This window comes from Rhamphochromis longiceps, linkage group LG18, assembly GCF_057381845.1.
Source record: "Rhamphochromis longiceps isolate RC_006_pf linkage group LG18, R_longiceps_female_GT1.1, whole genome shotgun sequence".
In the NCBI taxonomy this organism is placed as follows: Eukaryota; Metazoa; Chordata; class Actinopteri; order Cichliformes; family Cichlidae; genus Rhamphochromis; species Rhamphochromis longiceps.
The window spans coordinates 32,887,282-32,905,235 of NC_140574.1; the positions used below are offsets into that span (position 1 = coordinate 32,887,282).

The 17,954-nt window shown below is 38.8% G+C and overlaps 1 protein-coding gene and 2 long non-coding RNA genes across 5 annotated transcripts in view; 2 read left to right on the forward strand and 1 right to left on the reverse strand.

Annotated features, from left to right (window-relative positions):
* Nucleotides 1-3,537: 3,537 nt before the first annotated feature.
* Nucleotides 3,538-5,633, forward strand: LOC146648707 (uncharacterized). 2 transcript variants are annotated; one of them, XR_014908614.1, is made up of 4 exons: nt 3,538-3,659; nt 3,760-3,872; nt 4,870-4,964; nt 5,073-5,633. It is a non-coding gene; the product is annotated as an uncharacterized LOC146648707 (long non-coding RNA). The 2 variants fall into 2 exon arrangements; XR_014908613.1 differs by lacking the exon at nt 3,538-3,659 and having other exon boundaries at nt 3,667-3,872.
* On the reverse strand, nt 5,634-8,002 carry LOC146648708 (uncharacterized). Its single transcript, XR_014908615.1, has 2 exons — nt 7,796-8,002; nt 5,634-6,130 (listed from the first exon to the last, which is right to left on the reverse strand). It is a non-coding gene; the product is annotated as an uncharacterized LOC146648708 (long non-coding RNA).
* Nucleotides 8,003-12,157: 4,155 nt separating this feature from the next.
* Nucleotides 12,158-17,954, forward strand: part of tox (thymocyte selection-associated high mobility group box) — a 71,847-nt gene continuing 66,050 nt past the window's right edge. For both annotated transcript variants that reach the window (XM_085388064.1, XM_085388063.1), the window contains exon 1: nt 12,158-12,727. In XM_085388064.1, the coding sequence (XP_085244190.1) occupies nt 12,623-12,727 (105 nt within the window). In that variant the 5' untranslated portion in view covers nt 12,158-12,622. The remainder of the gene's footprint in view (nt 12,728-17,954) is intronic.

Below are 17,954 nucleotides of genomic sequence, written 5' to 3' on the forward strand. Positions count from 1 at the left end.
AATACTGAGTTGCATCCCAAGAACACCATACCTACTGTGAAGCATGGGGGTGGAAACATCATGCTATGGGGCTGTTTTTCTGCCAAGGGGACAGGACGACTGATCCGTGTTAAGGACAGAATGAATGGGGCCATGTATCGTGAGATTTTGAGCCAAAACCTCCTTCCATCAGTGAGAACTTTGAAGATGAAACGAGGCTGGGTCTTCCAACATGACAATGATCCAAAACACACCGCCCGGGCAACAAAGGAGTGGCTCCGTAAGAAGCATTTGAAAGTCCTGGAGTGGCCTAGCCAGTCTCCAGACCTCAACCCCATAGAAAATCTGTGGCGGGAGTTGAAAGTCCGTGTTGCTCGGCGACAGCCCCAAAACATCACTGCTCTCGAGAAGATCTGCATGGAGGAATGGGCCAAAATACCAGCTACTGTGTGTGCAAACCTGGTAAAGACCTATAGTAAACGTTTGACCTCTGTTATTGCCAACAAAGGTTATGTTACAAAGTATTGAGTTGTATTTTTGTTATTGACCAAATACTTATTTTCCACCCTGATTTACCAATAAATTCTTTACAAATCCTACCATGTGAATTCATGGATTTTTCTTTCACATTCTGTCTCTCACAGTTGAAGTGTACCTCTGGTGCAAATTACTGACCTCTGTCATCATTTTAAGTGGGGGAACTTGCACAATCGGTGGCTGACTAAATACTTTTTTGCCCCACTGTACCCTTCTTGTTACTCTACTAAATAAAATATAATTGGAGTGTTTCCTGGTTGAGTATAGTTATTTCTCTGAGTCTCTACTGGGTCTTTGCCAACCCCACAGTAACAACAGAGCAGGAAGTTGGTGTTACTGGCCAAGAAACAGTCAGGCATGAAAAAAAACCCAAGTTTTTTAATCATGAAAAAAATTAAGGAGACAGAATATAGAACTTTACCTTCAAGAATCTATTTTGTCCAAATCTATTTTGACCAAAGACAGATATAAAAAGACCTTTGTTCTTTTTATATCTGTCTTTTTATATCTATCAAAATAGATTCGATTGCAATTGTATTTCATAATAACAGCTGTAATCGGTTAATTGTTGAAATGTTGCAGACCAAAGCAGTGCCAAGTAATCATTTTGCAAAATTCTAGGTTAGCCGACTCTTTTTGAAAGGGAAATTAGTTATACTCAACCTTTCTTCATATTTATTTATTGGTTTTTAAGGAAAAACTAACCTCAGGCTGTCTTGCTAATAAGAATGAATTCAAGCCAAACTTACAATTTGCCATTACAATCAGTTTTGAGTACCACTAGTTATTCCTTTTCATTTCTTCTCAGTTTATTTGGACAAGATAATTGCTTACTTTTTCTTGTCTACTGTAATGGAATTATAGTGATACACCAATTTTGTGGAATATAAAAAGAAACAAACACAAATTGAGTTTAACTAAATAATGGTTAAGTTCTCAATAAAAATCAAATCATTTATTTGACTTGCATTAACAACCATTACATTTTCATTTCATTTTCTGTGATCAGAGGCTGTGTGTACCTCATTCAAAGATTCAAACATCTGACTCTGATGGGTTTACAGTACACAAATATGAATCATGCTTACTGCCGTAGTTGGTCATTCTGAAAAGTCTGCTATACATATTTTATTATTCATTGGTATTTCTGGTGATTAATGAAATGCTTTATTTAAACACATGTACAGTTCTGCATATGCTGCACTGCCTCTGTTTGTTGTGCCACAGCATTACGACTCACCCCATACAGTATGCTGATAATAATATTTTAAAGTTTTTTTGTTTTTTTCAACATTGACTACACAGTCTAACACATATTTTACATATGAATCTAAAATTGCTCTATGTATGTGGATATGGTTCAACTATTTACGTCCATTATCCAATCAAACACCACCTGAGATTGGTCTCGCAATCTGGAATCAATACTGTCGGTCCAATCCGAAGTAAAGTCTGGGTTCAGGCTGAGGCCAATGTCTATCAGTTTCTGCAGGAAGTGATTAGTGCGTTGCAGAAAGATGCAACGAAAAGACATAAAAAACACAAAAACAGAAACAAGTGCCCAGTAGATGGGAGCACTGTGCAAACATCTGACTGATGCCATAAGCTCATCTGGAAGTTCCGAATCAAAGTATTTTCCAATAGATGTTACAGCTGGAAGTGTTTTTCCAACAGCAGGAGTTCCCTAGCTGCCATTAGAAAGAATGCATAGCAGTATCTGAATGTACTTACTCCAATAGAAAAAGTGAACCATAGCTCAGGTTATGACCAATTATTCAGACTTTCAAGTTCTGTTTATTATTAAATTTTTATTTATTTTAACTCTTAGTTTCCTTAATGTTTATCTTTTCATCTTTGTATATTTCCTGGGTCTTTTTAGTCCTAAGTTCCTAAATTCAGCTTTTAGAATTTAGAATTTCTTTCCTTCTGTGTTTCTTGGGCCAGCCTTTTGTGTCAGCTCCCTCATGTTAAATTCATTCATGTGATTGCTTTTGCCCTTTATTGCCCTTATTTTTGTAGTTACTTGTATTTAGGTCTTCTTCTTACCAAGTCAAGTCAAGTCAAGTCAAGTTGGCTTTATTGTCACTTCAACCATATACAGTTAGTACACAGTGAAGCGAAACAACGTTCCTCCAGGACCAAGGTGCTACATAAATTTACAACATAAATTAACAGAAAACACTAAACTAGCTAACTAAGAGGCCTAGTTAGCTGGCTAGCAGAGACAAGACAGACTGACCTAACATAAATTAGAACATAAATTAACAAAAACTAACTATCTAACTATCTAAGGAAGACTGTTTTTTTTTTGTTAACAGACAGCAGACAACAAAGTGTACATGCAAATGTGCAAACAAGAGCAACATAGTGACAATGTGACAAAAAAAACACAACGTAACATAATAATAAGGTTTTGCGATGATGAGTTGAAGTAGTGGAGGAACAGTAAACATTCCTTAGTGTAGCAGCAAAAATTAGGAAGTAAAGAAGTTAGTGCAAAAAGACCAGTAATAATATTGTGCATTTACAGGTTGGTGTGTACGATAGTTTGGTGGTGTAGGTCAGTGTGTTTGCGCTTGTGTTGATTAGACAGTCCAGTCTCAATGTTTTGAGGTAGTTGAGTTAAGCTGAGTGATAATGTTTGTGTGTGTGTGTGTGTGTGTGTGTGTGTGTGTGTGTGTGTGTGTGTGTGTGTGTGTGTGTGTGTGTTTATCAGTCAGTCCCTTTTTGCTGAGGAGACGGGTGGCTTGTGGAAAAAAGCTGGATGTGTGTGCCCGAATGCTTCGGTACCTTTTTCCAGATGGCAGGAGTGTGAAGAGTGTGTGAGAGGGGTGTGTCCGATCAGCCACAATGCTATGGAAGAAATATAGTATCATCAGAATTCAAGTATTTTTAGACATTGAATTTATGACACTGAATTTTTATCCTCCAAATTTCCCTGCAAAAATATTCACCTGCAAAAAATTCACCTGCAAAAATTCACCTGCAAAAATTCAACTGCAAAAGTGATGAACTTTAATGACCCAAGCCAGAGCAATCAGCACCAGATCGAGTCGAGTGGCTCTCGGCCAATTAAATTACGCTGTTTGATCACATGACACCGTTAGCCAGCAGTTTGTCTCCTAAAAGAGAGCTGTTTAGAGGTGAGTGATTAAGTTTTTCTCCTAAATAGAGATCATTACAGAACGCCTAGTCCTACTTAAAATCCCATTTATTTTTATTTTATCATCTACTCGAACTAAGGAAAACGTTTGACTAACTCAAAGACAATTTCCACGCCTCCCCTGCCTGACTGCAGAGGCAGTTTTGAATTTAGGAGCAGCAAGATGGAAGCGGCAAACCCTGGCGATTCTCCGGTAAGTATATTGTTTTTTATCTTCAAGTTTGTCTTTTGAAACGTTAATTTTATTTAAATCCGTTGCTCACGTATAAAGTACACAGACGGGGTCTTTGCTCAACTCGTCTGAGGCGTGTCTCACTAAGCGCTACATGCTAGCATCCTGCTAACCGAGCTACCCTTTAGAAAATAGGATACTCGTTAAAAAATACTCCGCAGATATTGATAGATAGACGAACACTGCAAATATAATGTTGTAAACGAAAACGGCCTTTGGTGAAGTGGTAAAATACACCATGAATAAAGCCATAGATTGAATGGCTGCCATGGTTGCAGAACGGCCTGATTTAATGACAAGAATGGGGAAGAGTGAGGCGAAGTGAACCAAAGCCACAAAACACGGTCAGACAAGGCGGCAAAAGGGCAGTGATCTGTCCGTCAGTATGAAGTTGGTGTGTGCTTTGGTGAACAAAAACTCCAGACCGGTAGCAGGAAGGTGGGAGACTCGTGTTTCACTGGAATAGTGGTGAATTAAAACATCCTTTGTTGGGGACATTTAGGTGTAAATGCATCCATAAAGGTGAGACAGAGGCAGACCAGACAGTGAAGAAAACAAGGCAAACATTAGAAATATTAAAACGGAAATATAGGATTAATATAACATACAATTGGGGAAAATGTAAGGAACACAATGTAAATGATATTGTAAAGTCATTAAAACAGCATACTCTGATTAAAAGAAACAGATAATTGGGTAGGAGGATGATGATTTTGATAATAATAATAATAATAATAATAATGTTAAAGAACATGTACAAGATGGGTATGTATACTTGTAGCCAGAACTTAACAACTATAAAGTTGTAGCATGTCAGACCATCTTGATTGAATGTAACTTCGCTCCACACAAGTTTTATGGTAGACATATTCATATTGGTATCTAATAAATGATTAATTCTTAGATTTTATCAAACGTTAATTTATAAATTGTTTCTGTCTTTATGTGTTTGTTTCAGATTATGCAAGATGTAATTATTCAGTCAGCAAGACACTTGCTGCAGTTACTGACATCATCCAACTGAACTGCTGCTGTGATGAATCAGAATACAAGGTTTACTTTAGCAAGACCTATGAGTTAATGCTACATTTAACTAAATTGTTATATATTTTGTGTCCAATATTGTCTCCATATGATTTTGTTTTTTGCAACATCTTGCAGAGAACAGAGTCAAGGTACCAGCTTGGTCAACCCTAAAAGACCATCTGTTCATCAAGAAATGACCAGGTGAAAAAGTCATAAACTAAACACTCTGCATGAGCATGGAATTTAGGATGCAACTTTATATCTTACCTGCTCTACACTCAGGGCTTGAATTACAACAACAGTCAATCACATAAAAAAAAAAAAATACTTTTGGTAGTTCTGTGTCTCTCTCTCTCCTCCAAACCCATCCAAACCCAGATGGCTGCTGGTACTGAACTGCTGCTGGAGGTTTCTTCTTGTTAAAGGGGAGTTTTTCCTCTGCACTGTCACTTCATGCTGCTCAGTGTGAGGGATTGAGGTTGAGTCCATATGTCCTGCGAACAACTGCTGGGCAATGACACCATGCAATCTTCTGGGATTCCTTGGATAGAAAACCTGTGAGCTGCACTTGTCCTTGGTCTTCACAGCTCACCTTTTTACTGTTTATTGAATCAAAATTCTCCAGTGACATGGATTCTACATTGTAACTGATGTGATGTTCTATAAAGTGGTTTTAATAAAAAAAAAAGGCAAAAATTAGTTTGTTTCTTTATTCAATTTTTGAACAGTGATACTCATTCAGTAAATGCAAATTATTTACATGGCAGTGCACTATAGGCATAAATCTAGACCCCTAGATAAAACATGATGGCATTATAGCAGTGACAACTCCTCCACAGTAGCAGGTGGGATTTTTTTTTTGAGGACGGCTCCTTTTACCTGTCACTACAGATGGTCTGTTCTGATCAAGAGCCTTTTTTTGGGCAGCTGAAGAGGAGAAGTCTCTTATGGCCAACCTCTGGCTGTATCTTGGTCATATTACCCAGCAAAACCCAGTATGCAGGTTCACCTGTAACAGTCCTTGTGCCACAGATCACTGTTGCTTCTACATTAAACAGAAGAGCAGTGACGTGGGTGCAGGTCTCCGTGACTCCGGCCTTACAGCTGCAGTGGGCGGCTTCAACCTTCCCTGTGATGCTCACAGTGACCCATGGCTGCAATGCTGGTTCATTCAGTCTTTGAGAGTGCAGGACCTGAAACACACACAAAGTTCTTGTCTTTAAATGAACTATGAGCCAAGGCTGACATAAATGTTTTATCTACTTAATCATTAATGTAACAGTGTTTAGAAAGTTAGCACATACATGTAATTTTTCATTTCTTTATGTGTCCATCTATAGAACGCTGCATGTTATAGTGTAAATCTGCCTGTTCTCTGTCAGAAACCTGCCTGCAGAAAATGAACCTAAAGGATGTAATGCAAGGATGTCATCACTTTCAAGATGGAGAAAGCATAAAGTGACAATTATGAATCACTTAATATGATAAGGAGATTCTGCAGGTCATTAATCAATGTATAAAATTAAATAAAATTATTTTTAGTGACACAAGATACAAATATGGAAGGAAGATGTATAATCGCTCAGTTTGGGGAAATTGTGGGTAGCCTGCAAGGGCCTCAACTTCTCCATACCCACAATGTGCAACAAATGGGCACAGCTATCTTCAACAGTGGAACATCGGCCAGTTACTTCCAACTTTAACGCAGCTTGTAGTCTTGGAGAGCAGCACACCAAAACTGCATGCACAACTTCTGCTAACAGTGGAAACAGATTAAGAAATCCATGCAAACAGATTCATAAACTGAAAGAATATTATTTTACAGGATTAATGATCATATCAGCTGCTGGCTGATCACAAACCCTGAGGGTGTATACGAGAAGCAGAAGAAGCAGAGGGGATATCCCGTTTAAGTTTAGATAGTATTTGTAAAGATATTGACCATATCCTTTTCTGAAAGTGTGGATATAATGGATGGGGTAAGGTACTGACATGCTACAACTTTATAGTTGTTAAGTTCTGGCTACAAGTATACATACCCATCTTGTACATTTTTTTATTTTATTATTATTATTATTATTATTATTATCAAAATCATCATCCTCCTACCCAATTATCTGTTTCTTTTAATCAGAGTATGCTGTTTTAATGACTTTACAATATCATTTACATTGTGTTCCTTACATTTTCCCCAATTGTATGTTATATTAATCCTATATTTCCGTTTTAATATTTCTAATGTTTGCCTTGTTTTCTTCACTGTCTGGTCTGCCTCTGTCTCACCTTTATGGATGCATTTACACCTAAATGTCCCCAACAAAGGATGTTTTAATTCACCACTATTCCAGTGAAACACGAGTCTCCCACCTTCCTGCTACCGGTCTGGAGTTTTTGTTCACCAAAGCACACACCAACTTCATACTGACGGACAGATCACTGCCCTTTTGCCGCCTTGTCTGACCGTGTTTTGTGGCTTTGGTTCACTTCGCCTCACTCTTCCCCATTCTTGTCATTAAATCAGGCCGTTCTGCAACCATGGCAGCCATTCAATCTATGGCTTTATTCATGGTGTATTTTACCACTTCACCAAAGGCCGTTTTCGTTTACAACATTATATTTGCAGTGTTCGTCTATCTATCAATATCTGCGGAGTATTTTTTAACGAGTATCCTATTTTCTAAAGCACAGCATGTAAAGGGTAGCTCGGTTAGCAGGATGCTAGCATGTAGCGCTTAGTGAGACACGCCTCAGACGAGTTGAGCAAAGACCCCGTCTGTGTACTTTATACGTGAGCAACGGATTTAAATAAAATTAACGTTTCAAAAGACAAACTTGAAGATAAAAAACAATATACTTACCGGAGAATCGCCAGGGTTTGCCGCTTCCATCTTGCTGCTCCTAAATTCAAAACTGCCTCTGCAGTCAGGCAGGGGAGGCGTGGAAATTGTCTTTGAGTTAGTCAAACGTTTTCCTTAGTTCGAGTAGATGATAAAATAAAAATAAATGGGATTTTAAGTAGGACTAGGCGTTCTGTAATGATCTCTATTTAGGAGAAAAACTTAATCACTCACCTCTAAACAGCTCTCTTTTAGGAGACAAACTGCTGGCTAACAGTGTCATGTGATCAAACAGCGTAATTTAATTGGCCGAGAGCCACTCGACTCGATCTGGTGCTGATTGCTCTGGCTTGGGTCATTAAAGTTCATCACTTTTGCAGTTGAATTTTTGCAGGTGAATTTTTTGCAGGTGAATTTTTTGCAGGTGAATTTTTTTCAGGTGAATTTTTGCAGGTGAATTTTTGGCAGGTGAATTTTTGCAGGTGAATATTTTTGCAGGGAAATTTGGAGGATAAAAATTTAGTGTCATAAATTCAATGTCTAAAAATACTTGAATTCTGATGATACTATATTTCTTCCATAAAAAAAACAACACATTAGCAATATCGCACTGTGTTCTTTTCTATGCAACAGTTGCCTTAATAAACTCTTTTTTTTTCTGATTTCCTTCCTCTTTTGCATTGTCTCTTTCCCACTAGAAAGCTGTAACACATATAGCACTGGCTGTTTTCATTCAGGAGTGCATGGCTGTGCCATGAATCTATAATGTAATCCCCCAACATGAAGGGACACACATCATTCATATGCTATAGTACACTGCAATTTTAACCCAAAATATGTTGGAAAGTTCATGCATGGCAATCTTAACACTGTATGAGGCAGAGTGAGTCATGGAGAGAGAGAGAGTGCGGTCTTTTGTTTGTGCACATATTTGTGTGTGTCTTGACATGCATTAGCATGTGTGTTGCAGCACAGGCATGTGTGTGTGTTTGCAGTTCTGTCCTTGCATCTACTCTTATAGGTGTGTGAGTGTGTATGTATGTGTGTGTGTGTTGACTGGCTCAGTTCATGTGCACATCGTGTGTGTATACAGTCTATGTATGTGTGGAGTTTTATAGAGAGGAACTGTGTGTGGGGGAGGAGAATGTGGAAGTGAATTATGCCTTTTTCAGAGGGGAGGGGTGCATATATGTATGTGTGTATTTGGGGGGATGGGCAACTCAAACACTGTATGTTCGCTAAGTATGTGTGGGCTGGTCTGTGCTGTGTGTGTTTGTGTGATGTGAGAGTATCAGGGATGTATAAAAATAAGAAAATGTATTTTATGATACCTGCTTGTGTGTGCAGTATGTTCGTGAGTGTTCTGGTATGAGCATAGACATGTTTCCTAAGAGTGTGTGTATTTGGACTGCACACAAATGCTTATATGTGGCTGTGGCATAATTATTCCATATAGGGTATAATTATGTGGGGTTCTGCACATACTTTTTGTGTGAGCAGTTTTTTTTATATTTGATCTGCATGTGTGACCATCTGTTTAAGTTCACTGTGTGTGAATCTGCAAGATGAATATATTGTGTGTGTGTGTATTTTAGCGTAGGGGGAGAGCTTTTCTTTGTTTATGTGCAACTGTGTACACATGTGTAATTGCAGATACTGGCTATATGTTTTGTCATTAAATATCATGAAAACATGAAAGGAATCATTCCTCTTTCGTTTATATTGAATGGTCTCTTTCTTTCACTCTAAAACACACAGCCTGCTTCCTTGTTTCTTTTACAATATCCCTACCCTATGATTATCTTGTTTCATCTCCATGATTTACATGACTTTTGAATTTGACACTATTTATACTTTGCCCAAACCTAAATTAAGGGCTACACTATCAATTATCTGATTTAAAATGAGCACAGGAGACTATAAAAATAAGTCTTGTTTATATCCATACACAAACAAATTTAAATGCATTACTTTTCTACCACCACATCTGAAATTAGAGACAACATTGCAGTTTTTCCATTTGCTGTTTTTAAATGAAAGTAAATGATTTTCACAGAGAGACAGACCATCACACTTTCTCACATCAACATCTATAATATGGTAAATTTAGAATAACCACATAATAAACTTGCCCTTTGATGGACTGGAGACCTTTCTGGGAGGAGGGGGACCCCAACCCCAATGCAACCCCTGATGCCCCCCTCCCTGCCTACCAAAGTTCACACTCATTTATTTGTTTTCCCGTCTACAACTAAACCTAACACTGTCCCAGAGTATACCTCCCAGACTGAAAATTAGTGTCATTATTTCTGCTTTTGAAGTCCTCCCCACCCCATTATTTTCTCTGTGGCAGCATTTTGGGACTTCAATCCACCTTTTAGGAATGCTGTTTGGGACATCTGTAGACAAAACAGCAAACAAAAACTGTCACACCATACTGACCTGATAACAGACTGAAAAATGACGGCTGGGCTGAACTGTATTCTGATCTGTAATAAAGTAGATGCTGCATCAACAAAAAGAGTTTTAACCCAGTATCTGAACCTTTCCATCGATTTTCTGACAGTTTCATAGAATGTGCTATGATGCTGATCAAAAACAAAAAAATGAGCTAAAGGACAAACAGACTCTGGCTCAGCTTCTCCAGACAGGTCCACCCACTGCTTTCCTTTCTTGTTTCTTTACATTCTTGTTTCTACAAGTGCATATTCTGGTGCATATTCATCGTGTGTAGTCAAAATTTGACATTGCACAGCTTGTACTTTTGAAGAGAAAACCTTTGTCTGTTGAAGTGACATCAGTTTCCATTTACGTAAAGGCATTCTGACAGAGGAATAAAGAGAGATGGTGTACTCTGCCAACACCAGTTAGACTGCATTGCTCAAACTGAAAAATTAAAAATTAAGTGCAGTTATCACAGGCCCTTTAAACTCTGGTGGAAACATTACTTGAATGTCAGGAGAATGTATTTTAAAGGTTCCACATACCACCTTAGTTCGATAGATTGATCTGCTGCCAGTTCAGGCTTTATTTCTGAACTAGCTCTCAGAAACTCTTTGGAGATCCAAGGAGAAATATGGACCACCAGATTGATGATCATGGCTCCACTGCTACCAGAGCCAGCTCAGACAAGAGAAATGAAAGTAAAATTTAGCTTACTTGTGTAGCATCAAAAGAAATGTGAAAGACGGTATCAGGCCTGGCTGGCCTAACCTGTTTTTTTGTACAGTGAACCTGTAGCCTGAAAATTTGCATTAGGCTACATTCTGCTATAGGTTCACTGTAGCTACCACCAGTGTAACCACCGAATTCAGAAGAGAATGCAGAAGTGTAATTAAATTTACCAGTCAGTCACTGATAGGGTGACCAGGTGTCCTACTTTATGAAACATTGCACAGCATTTCCATCTTTTCTGCCCCTGTCAGACATCTCTAAAGACTGCCTTTTATCCAGTGGCTGTGAAGAGAGCAGGAAGGGCTGCCATTATGGGCCAAGTCACACTATGCATATTTCAGCAGACACGATGGAAACTACCACAAAGAAAGGGAACTGCAGCTACAACAAAGACTGGAAATATTCTTATCACATGGGTGAAGCTGGTAGAAGGCAATTCTCAGTTTTTGCTTAGCTTTCAGGTGTATTGTATTTACTCAGAAAAGGAGTGTGGAAAGTTGAATAAAAATATTAGTATTATTAATTATAATAATATTAATATTAATAAATAAAAGTCCTGTACATGCTAAACATTGGTAACCTGTGTAGTTTTGTGTACTTGTTTTTCATACATAACAACATTTCAGTATACCTCAGCAGACTGAGTCATTAAGCATGTACAATTCTGGAGTGTTCTGGAACAGGTTCATTTCATAGAAAGTGGGAAACAACAATATTCCTGCCTTGTTGTCTCTGGCAAACCTATGTCCTGGTAAGACTAAACTATAATGATTAGCCAAAGTTTAACAGATAAGCCAACAAGCTGTTCAAGGTGATGACAGTCAAAATTAATACATAGACAACAGCTAACTGTACAGCACTGGCTGGACCTTATAACACTCTCCCCCCCTCTAGATGGAGCACGTGCTGCCATAAGCTCCATCTTTTTTTGCTAAGGTAGCTGCAAACGCCTCATACAGTCAGTTACCACCAAAATAAAGTCACTCTCTGGGGAATAGTATATTCTTTTAAATCATTCATCATTATTTTAGTCAGCGTGTTAATTCTACGAAAAGCCTGAAAAAGGTAATATTTGTATTGTCATCGCTAAGCTCTTATTTTTTTCTCCTGACAGAACCCGGGCTTTGTGAGGTGAAACGTACTTCCGGCTTCGTTGTGACTAACTCTCGCTAACTTGACAGAAAAGCTCTTTGTATGACTGGTCCGCGAGGCACCGCAGCACTGAGCACACGCGCAGCGGCGGCATCAGCAGCAGCAGCAGCATCAGCAGTGGAGGAAAATTCAAACAGAGTCCCAAGCAGGGACAGACAGGGTCCACGACGTCCCCTGTCCGAACCATACACAGGGCTAACGGACGCACTAGAGGAAACGGTGCTTTTTAAAAGCACTACTTCATTTTAACGTTTGTTTTTAACGTGAGAAGTACGTGAACAGGGAACTTTGCTCCCCAGAGCAGCAGTTTCTTGGGCAGGAAAGCCGGTGTGTGGAGAACAGCGTCAGCCTAAAACTTCGCTGCCTCTCACAGCTTGGTTTAAGAATTATTTCACCAGTTAGTTTTGTCTTTGAAAAAGTTGTTTTTTTAGAGTAAGCTCAGGTTTTTGTTAAATCTCTTTAATTTTGAAATTACAAAAGCAAGGAAAGAAACTCGGAAGAGAAGTGGATGTATTTCCAGCCATGGATGTAACAGTTTACCCGCCTCCTCCTCAGTCTCTAGCCGCGCCAGACCACAATAGATTGGGACAGATTTCCTACCCTGACCCGGCCTTTGGGACCAACAAGGTAAGTGGGGGAAAGAAAGCAAACTACCGCACATAGGCTTCTTCTGTTAGCAGATAAAATACACTTTTGTGTTGTCTTATTCTGACTTATTAGTCCCACTCAGCTGTCTCCCCTCTCCGTGTTCATGTTCCGCGCCCTGCCAATTAAGGGGTAATTAATTGGCTTGTTAGGCTCCAGTTAATTATCGTAGTTACTGAAGGTAACTACATTTGAGTGCTTCTTTTTATATTTTTCACTCACTAGAGGGTGCAGAGCCTGTAATTTTATTCCGGCTTTGTCGTCTGTGATGTGATGACACCTATAATTAAAAAGACGCCCACTGGTAATAGAAAGGCCATCGGGTTTAAATATGCTGCATATTTGAAGTCCAAACAGAAGATGTATGTTTGGAATGAAAGAGATGGCAAGCATGAGGGAGGAAAACAGGAAACCAGGATCTCTTTTTGTAGTATGCTTACAGAGGTGATCTTGTGTAGAATTTGCAGTACTCGTTTCTGATTCTATCTTGGTCAAGGTGAATGGAGTTTGGGAAGCAAAGGTCAGGGTTAGATTTACAGTAGAAACCTGGACCTGATAGGGATCCAGGATGGGTGGATGTGGATGCTTAGCTTATAGGTAGATTGCAGTTAAGGACAATCCATCCCCATCCAGTGTATGGGGATGTTTGTCAGAGTAAATTGTCTTGGTTCAATCAAATCATGCCCATTTGACAGTAAAAAATTGCCTAATTATTTAATAAGGTTTAGCTAATGACTGCATCCAGGTGAATTGACTGCTACTATTAACCTCGATTATCCTCTGTCTCAAATAGACTGGTTCATTTTGTAGTTTGGTACTTTTAAATAGAAGTAAAAAAAAATAGTAATAATGAGTTCATTACAAGAAAATACTGACTTTAATGAACTATTAATCAATAAATCATTCTAAGTCAATTGTGCACCTGTAGTTAAGGTGTGTTGAACCCTTTCTCTCTATTTTCTTTTATACTTCAATTTGTTTTATTGACATACCATGCAAACAACAGCAACTGGAAGTTCAAATTAAATACTCATGTCATATGAAATTCTCCTAACAAACCCGTGCAGTAGTTTTCATGATCGGATGAAGGCCTTTTAACATCAAAATATCCATCAGGTCACTGACAAAGCATGTAGGATTAGTGTAAGGGTTGGATTTCATTCTAGCCACAAGCTAAACATGCAAATGTTCAGAAACTAGAAGAACTAAGTTTCCAAAGCAGGTTATATACATTCAAGTTTGCATTTCATTTTTTTTTCCTGTAGAAACTTTTCAGCTAGTGCTGGAAAAAAGGTTGGAGGTTAACCTAACCCAGACTCTACTCGTAATCCTAGATTGGTCGCTAGTAACCTACTTCAGAGGGTAAAATGTAATGCGCACCGGAGGAACCAACAAAGGCAGGCCTGTAGCCTGATGTCATAACTTTTGACTCCACCTTTTCTTTGTTTCCACTGATGAGTTTAACTGAACTCTTTCTCATACGGTTGGGTCTGTCCCATTGCGTCTTTGCCCGACAGTTCAGACCTGATTATTTCCGAAGCTCTGGAACCCCAAAAATGCCACCGTCAGGATAGTTCCTTCATTGTTGGCCACATGAACAACTGGAGACCATCTAATGAAACAGTCACACCAGCTACGGTGCTGTTGAGCTCGCTGACAAGACAGATGTTAGAAAATATTATATATCAGAGAATGACACTTCAAATGGAGAGAACTTACTTACAAATCACAAATTATGGGATGGGGCTGTAAAGTGGAAGTTGATTAAAATCAGTGAGAACCCATATTTCCTTTGGTGAAGCCCATTTTGAGTTCAAGACTTCTTGAGTTGCTTGAAGTGGTTAACCAATGATAGACATATTTAAATTAGTATGCTCATTGTTAAGTTCTTGTTCAATAATAAAATATGCTGATATACGTGTATATGTGCTGGAATAAGAAATATGCTCGGCTGATGGAGTCTGTGTATGCCACCGCTCTGTTTGGATTATGAAGCAGTTTGGTAAAAGTGGGGAGACTATTTCTTGACTCTGACATGACTGTGCTGTGTGATCTCTGATGGTGCATAAATGTAATTTTTCTTTGAATAAAGTACAAAAATAGCAGATTTGGAGAACTTCTAAACTATATGCAGTTTGTAGGTCATGGAGCAGAAGTGATGACAAAGCTGTTGTGACCTCTGACCTTAATCTGTGGTTATTGGGCGTAAGCAGCACATATGTTAGTTATTCCCCCATTTTTTTTTTTTTTTGATTTATTTATTTGTTACCGTAATGACCAAACTCACTGTGGTGTATACTGGGCTGTGTTTTTAAGCTCATAATCACATCAAGTGTGGAAAGGCCCCATATAGCACTGCGCCATGTTGTTGCTAGTGTGTATTTGTTTCAGAAAGAGGGAAGGAGAGATAGAAGATAAGAGCTCGGAGGATGTGGAGAGAGAGCAAGCCTGTGTGGTTGGGGGTAGGGATTGGAAAGAGAAAGAGAGAGAGAGTTGTTGGGGGTAGGGATGTTGTTGATGAGAGAGAGAGAGAGAATGCGAGTGAGGGAGAGGGAGACGCGCGCACACACACACACACACACACACTCACACACACACACACACACACACACACACACAGAGGAGGTAGAGTGTGTGTAGTGGGGGTGGGGCCACCAAGGTTTGTACTATATTTTTTTTTTCCTCTGTGTCTTGATTCACGGCCCTGTCGGCCTGATAGAAGAGATCATATTACTGCATAGAGAGGCAGAGAAAAACTGAAGAAAAGGGAGAGAGGCCAAAAGTAGGAGAGTTGATTAAACATTAATTCAGTTCTTTTAAAGACGTACTTGAGCTTCTTGGTTGGCTCTGAATCTGAAATGAGTGACTGTTTTCAGGAATTCAACCTCAAATACAGAGCAGTTTTACTTTTCTAAAGTGGCAAAATAAGTCTGATTGCACCCTTTGCTCTTACACCAAAGGGTGTAATGCAGGCCATTTACCATTTACACCCTTAAAATACACTGCATTGAATAGCTTCACGGTGAGGCCCATGCTACTTTTAGCTTGTGAGTCTCTCTGTGTTACTGTCTGTGTCTGTTTGTATATCTTTGGCAGAATGTGGTCTTAGAATCCTCACTTCATCAACAAATGGATTAAACAAGCTAAATTATCCATCAATCCAAAATAATCCATTCTGATTAGAGCTCTGCATTAAGGCTGCTTTATAGCCAATTCATAACAACCTATTTCTCAAGGTTGAGTATGACAGCTACTGATAATGTAGGGTGTTTAATAAAAAGAAAAATGTTGGTGCAAAAATAATGAGTAGCTTGGTTGTGTGGAGAAATGTAATAAAAAAACAAAAATAAATATAAAGAGATAGTTTACAGCCGAGCCTTCTGGCATGCAATTGGCTGCAAATAAAAACCTTGAAGAATTGCAAGTAAACTGTGCAGCATGTCTGAATACAGTCAGAATTTTACAGATGTGTTGCTACATGTTAATGGGTGTAAAGTTCAATAAGAGGTTGTTGTCACATAGGGTTGGGTGATTGGACGAATATATCGATAGTTTTTACAAGGGCGATTTATTTCTTTATTTACCAGTGAGTAAGTTTGCTAATAATGATGGAGCTAATAGATGCAGTCGAACAGAAAAAAATAGCACTGTTTTAACAGCACCCTCTTTCATCTGCGAGCAAATGCACCCTCCTCAGAGTGCGCCCAAATGCTTGTTGTTGGAGCTGCAGAAGCTGGTGATAGCCTAGCATACTCAGGTGGATGGTGGACACGTACATGCTCATGCAAGTTAGTCGTGTTTGAGTATTTTGCTGGCAAAGTACTCAAACAATTTGTACATCTGCACAAGTGGCATGCCGCTTTGGTCACATCCTTAGGTATACCTCTTTCATCTGGTTTAAAGCCAAAGAAATCCCAAATTGGTGACTATATATATATATATATATATATATATATATATATATATATATGTATATATATATGATAACATTGCCCTGCCCATCAAAAAGTCTGCGCATGCGCAAATGCCCATCGGTGATTGTTGGACTGACGATTGCTGGTTGGAAAATTTTTATACATCGCCCAACTCTGTTGTCACATGATTCTTCCACCTCTGTCCAACATTGCTTGTGCTTTTAATATAGAGCTGGGCGATATAAGATTTTTTCATATCACGGTATGTTTTTTCATTTCAGGCGATAACGATATATATCACGATATAAGCCAAATAACTATATTTGTAAGATTTAAATGTGCCTTTGCTCACAAGTAAAATGTGAAATAATCAGCAGCTTGTTTTGATTTAAATATTTATTTCCCATAATAAGTTCAACAGGGTAGATGTACTTAAGGAACATGAGACTTTTTCAGATAAATAAAGGCAAATATTGCAAACTACATAAAAGGCAGCCGCTAAAGTGTTTAAGTTTCAAAATAGAACAAACAAAACAGACTAAATTGTCAATTCCACTTAGAAACAAAATATTAATTCTAAAAATAAATCTTAGTTTGTTTTACAGAAGAACAGACAAAATTGACTAACTTTTGTCAATATCAAATAAACTGAGAACTAAAAGGAAATTCTCAATCTCTCCTTGTTGTATAGCTTAGCTTTTCAAACAGTTTTAACAGTTACTTTAGTCTGCCAAAACCCGAATGACGAATTAGCGTTTTCAGTCATTGAGCATGCACCGGTTTATTGTATTTTCAGACTTGCTTTCAGCACAATTTACAGTGCGCGCTACTCTGTTTTTTTGTCAGACTTGAAATAGCCGAAATACCTTCACACTACGGAACTTCTGTGGCTCTTCTGTTCGACAATCTCTCCGGCATTGGAACCATCATCTGTTTTCTCTTCGGTAACCTTCGGTCACACTCTCGTTTGATTTTTCTCTAGTCAGCACACTCATTTCCTCCATTACCCGGGCGGCACGGCGGCTGGCTGCTTCCCAAACAAATACACATGTGCGGCTTGGCACTTGTGCTGTACGTAACAAGTCACGTGACGCTGTGGCTGTGATTGGTTCGGCTCTGCGCTAGTTAATTTGGATTGGTTGTAGGGGTGGGCGACATAAACGATATACGATAGAAACGATATAAATTTAGCCAACGACAGAGATTTTGACTCTATCGTGATAGCGCATGTTGATGATGTCATCAAGCTGTGCCTGTTTTGGTCGAAAGCATCGCAGCGGCTAAAACCATTCTCA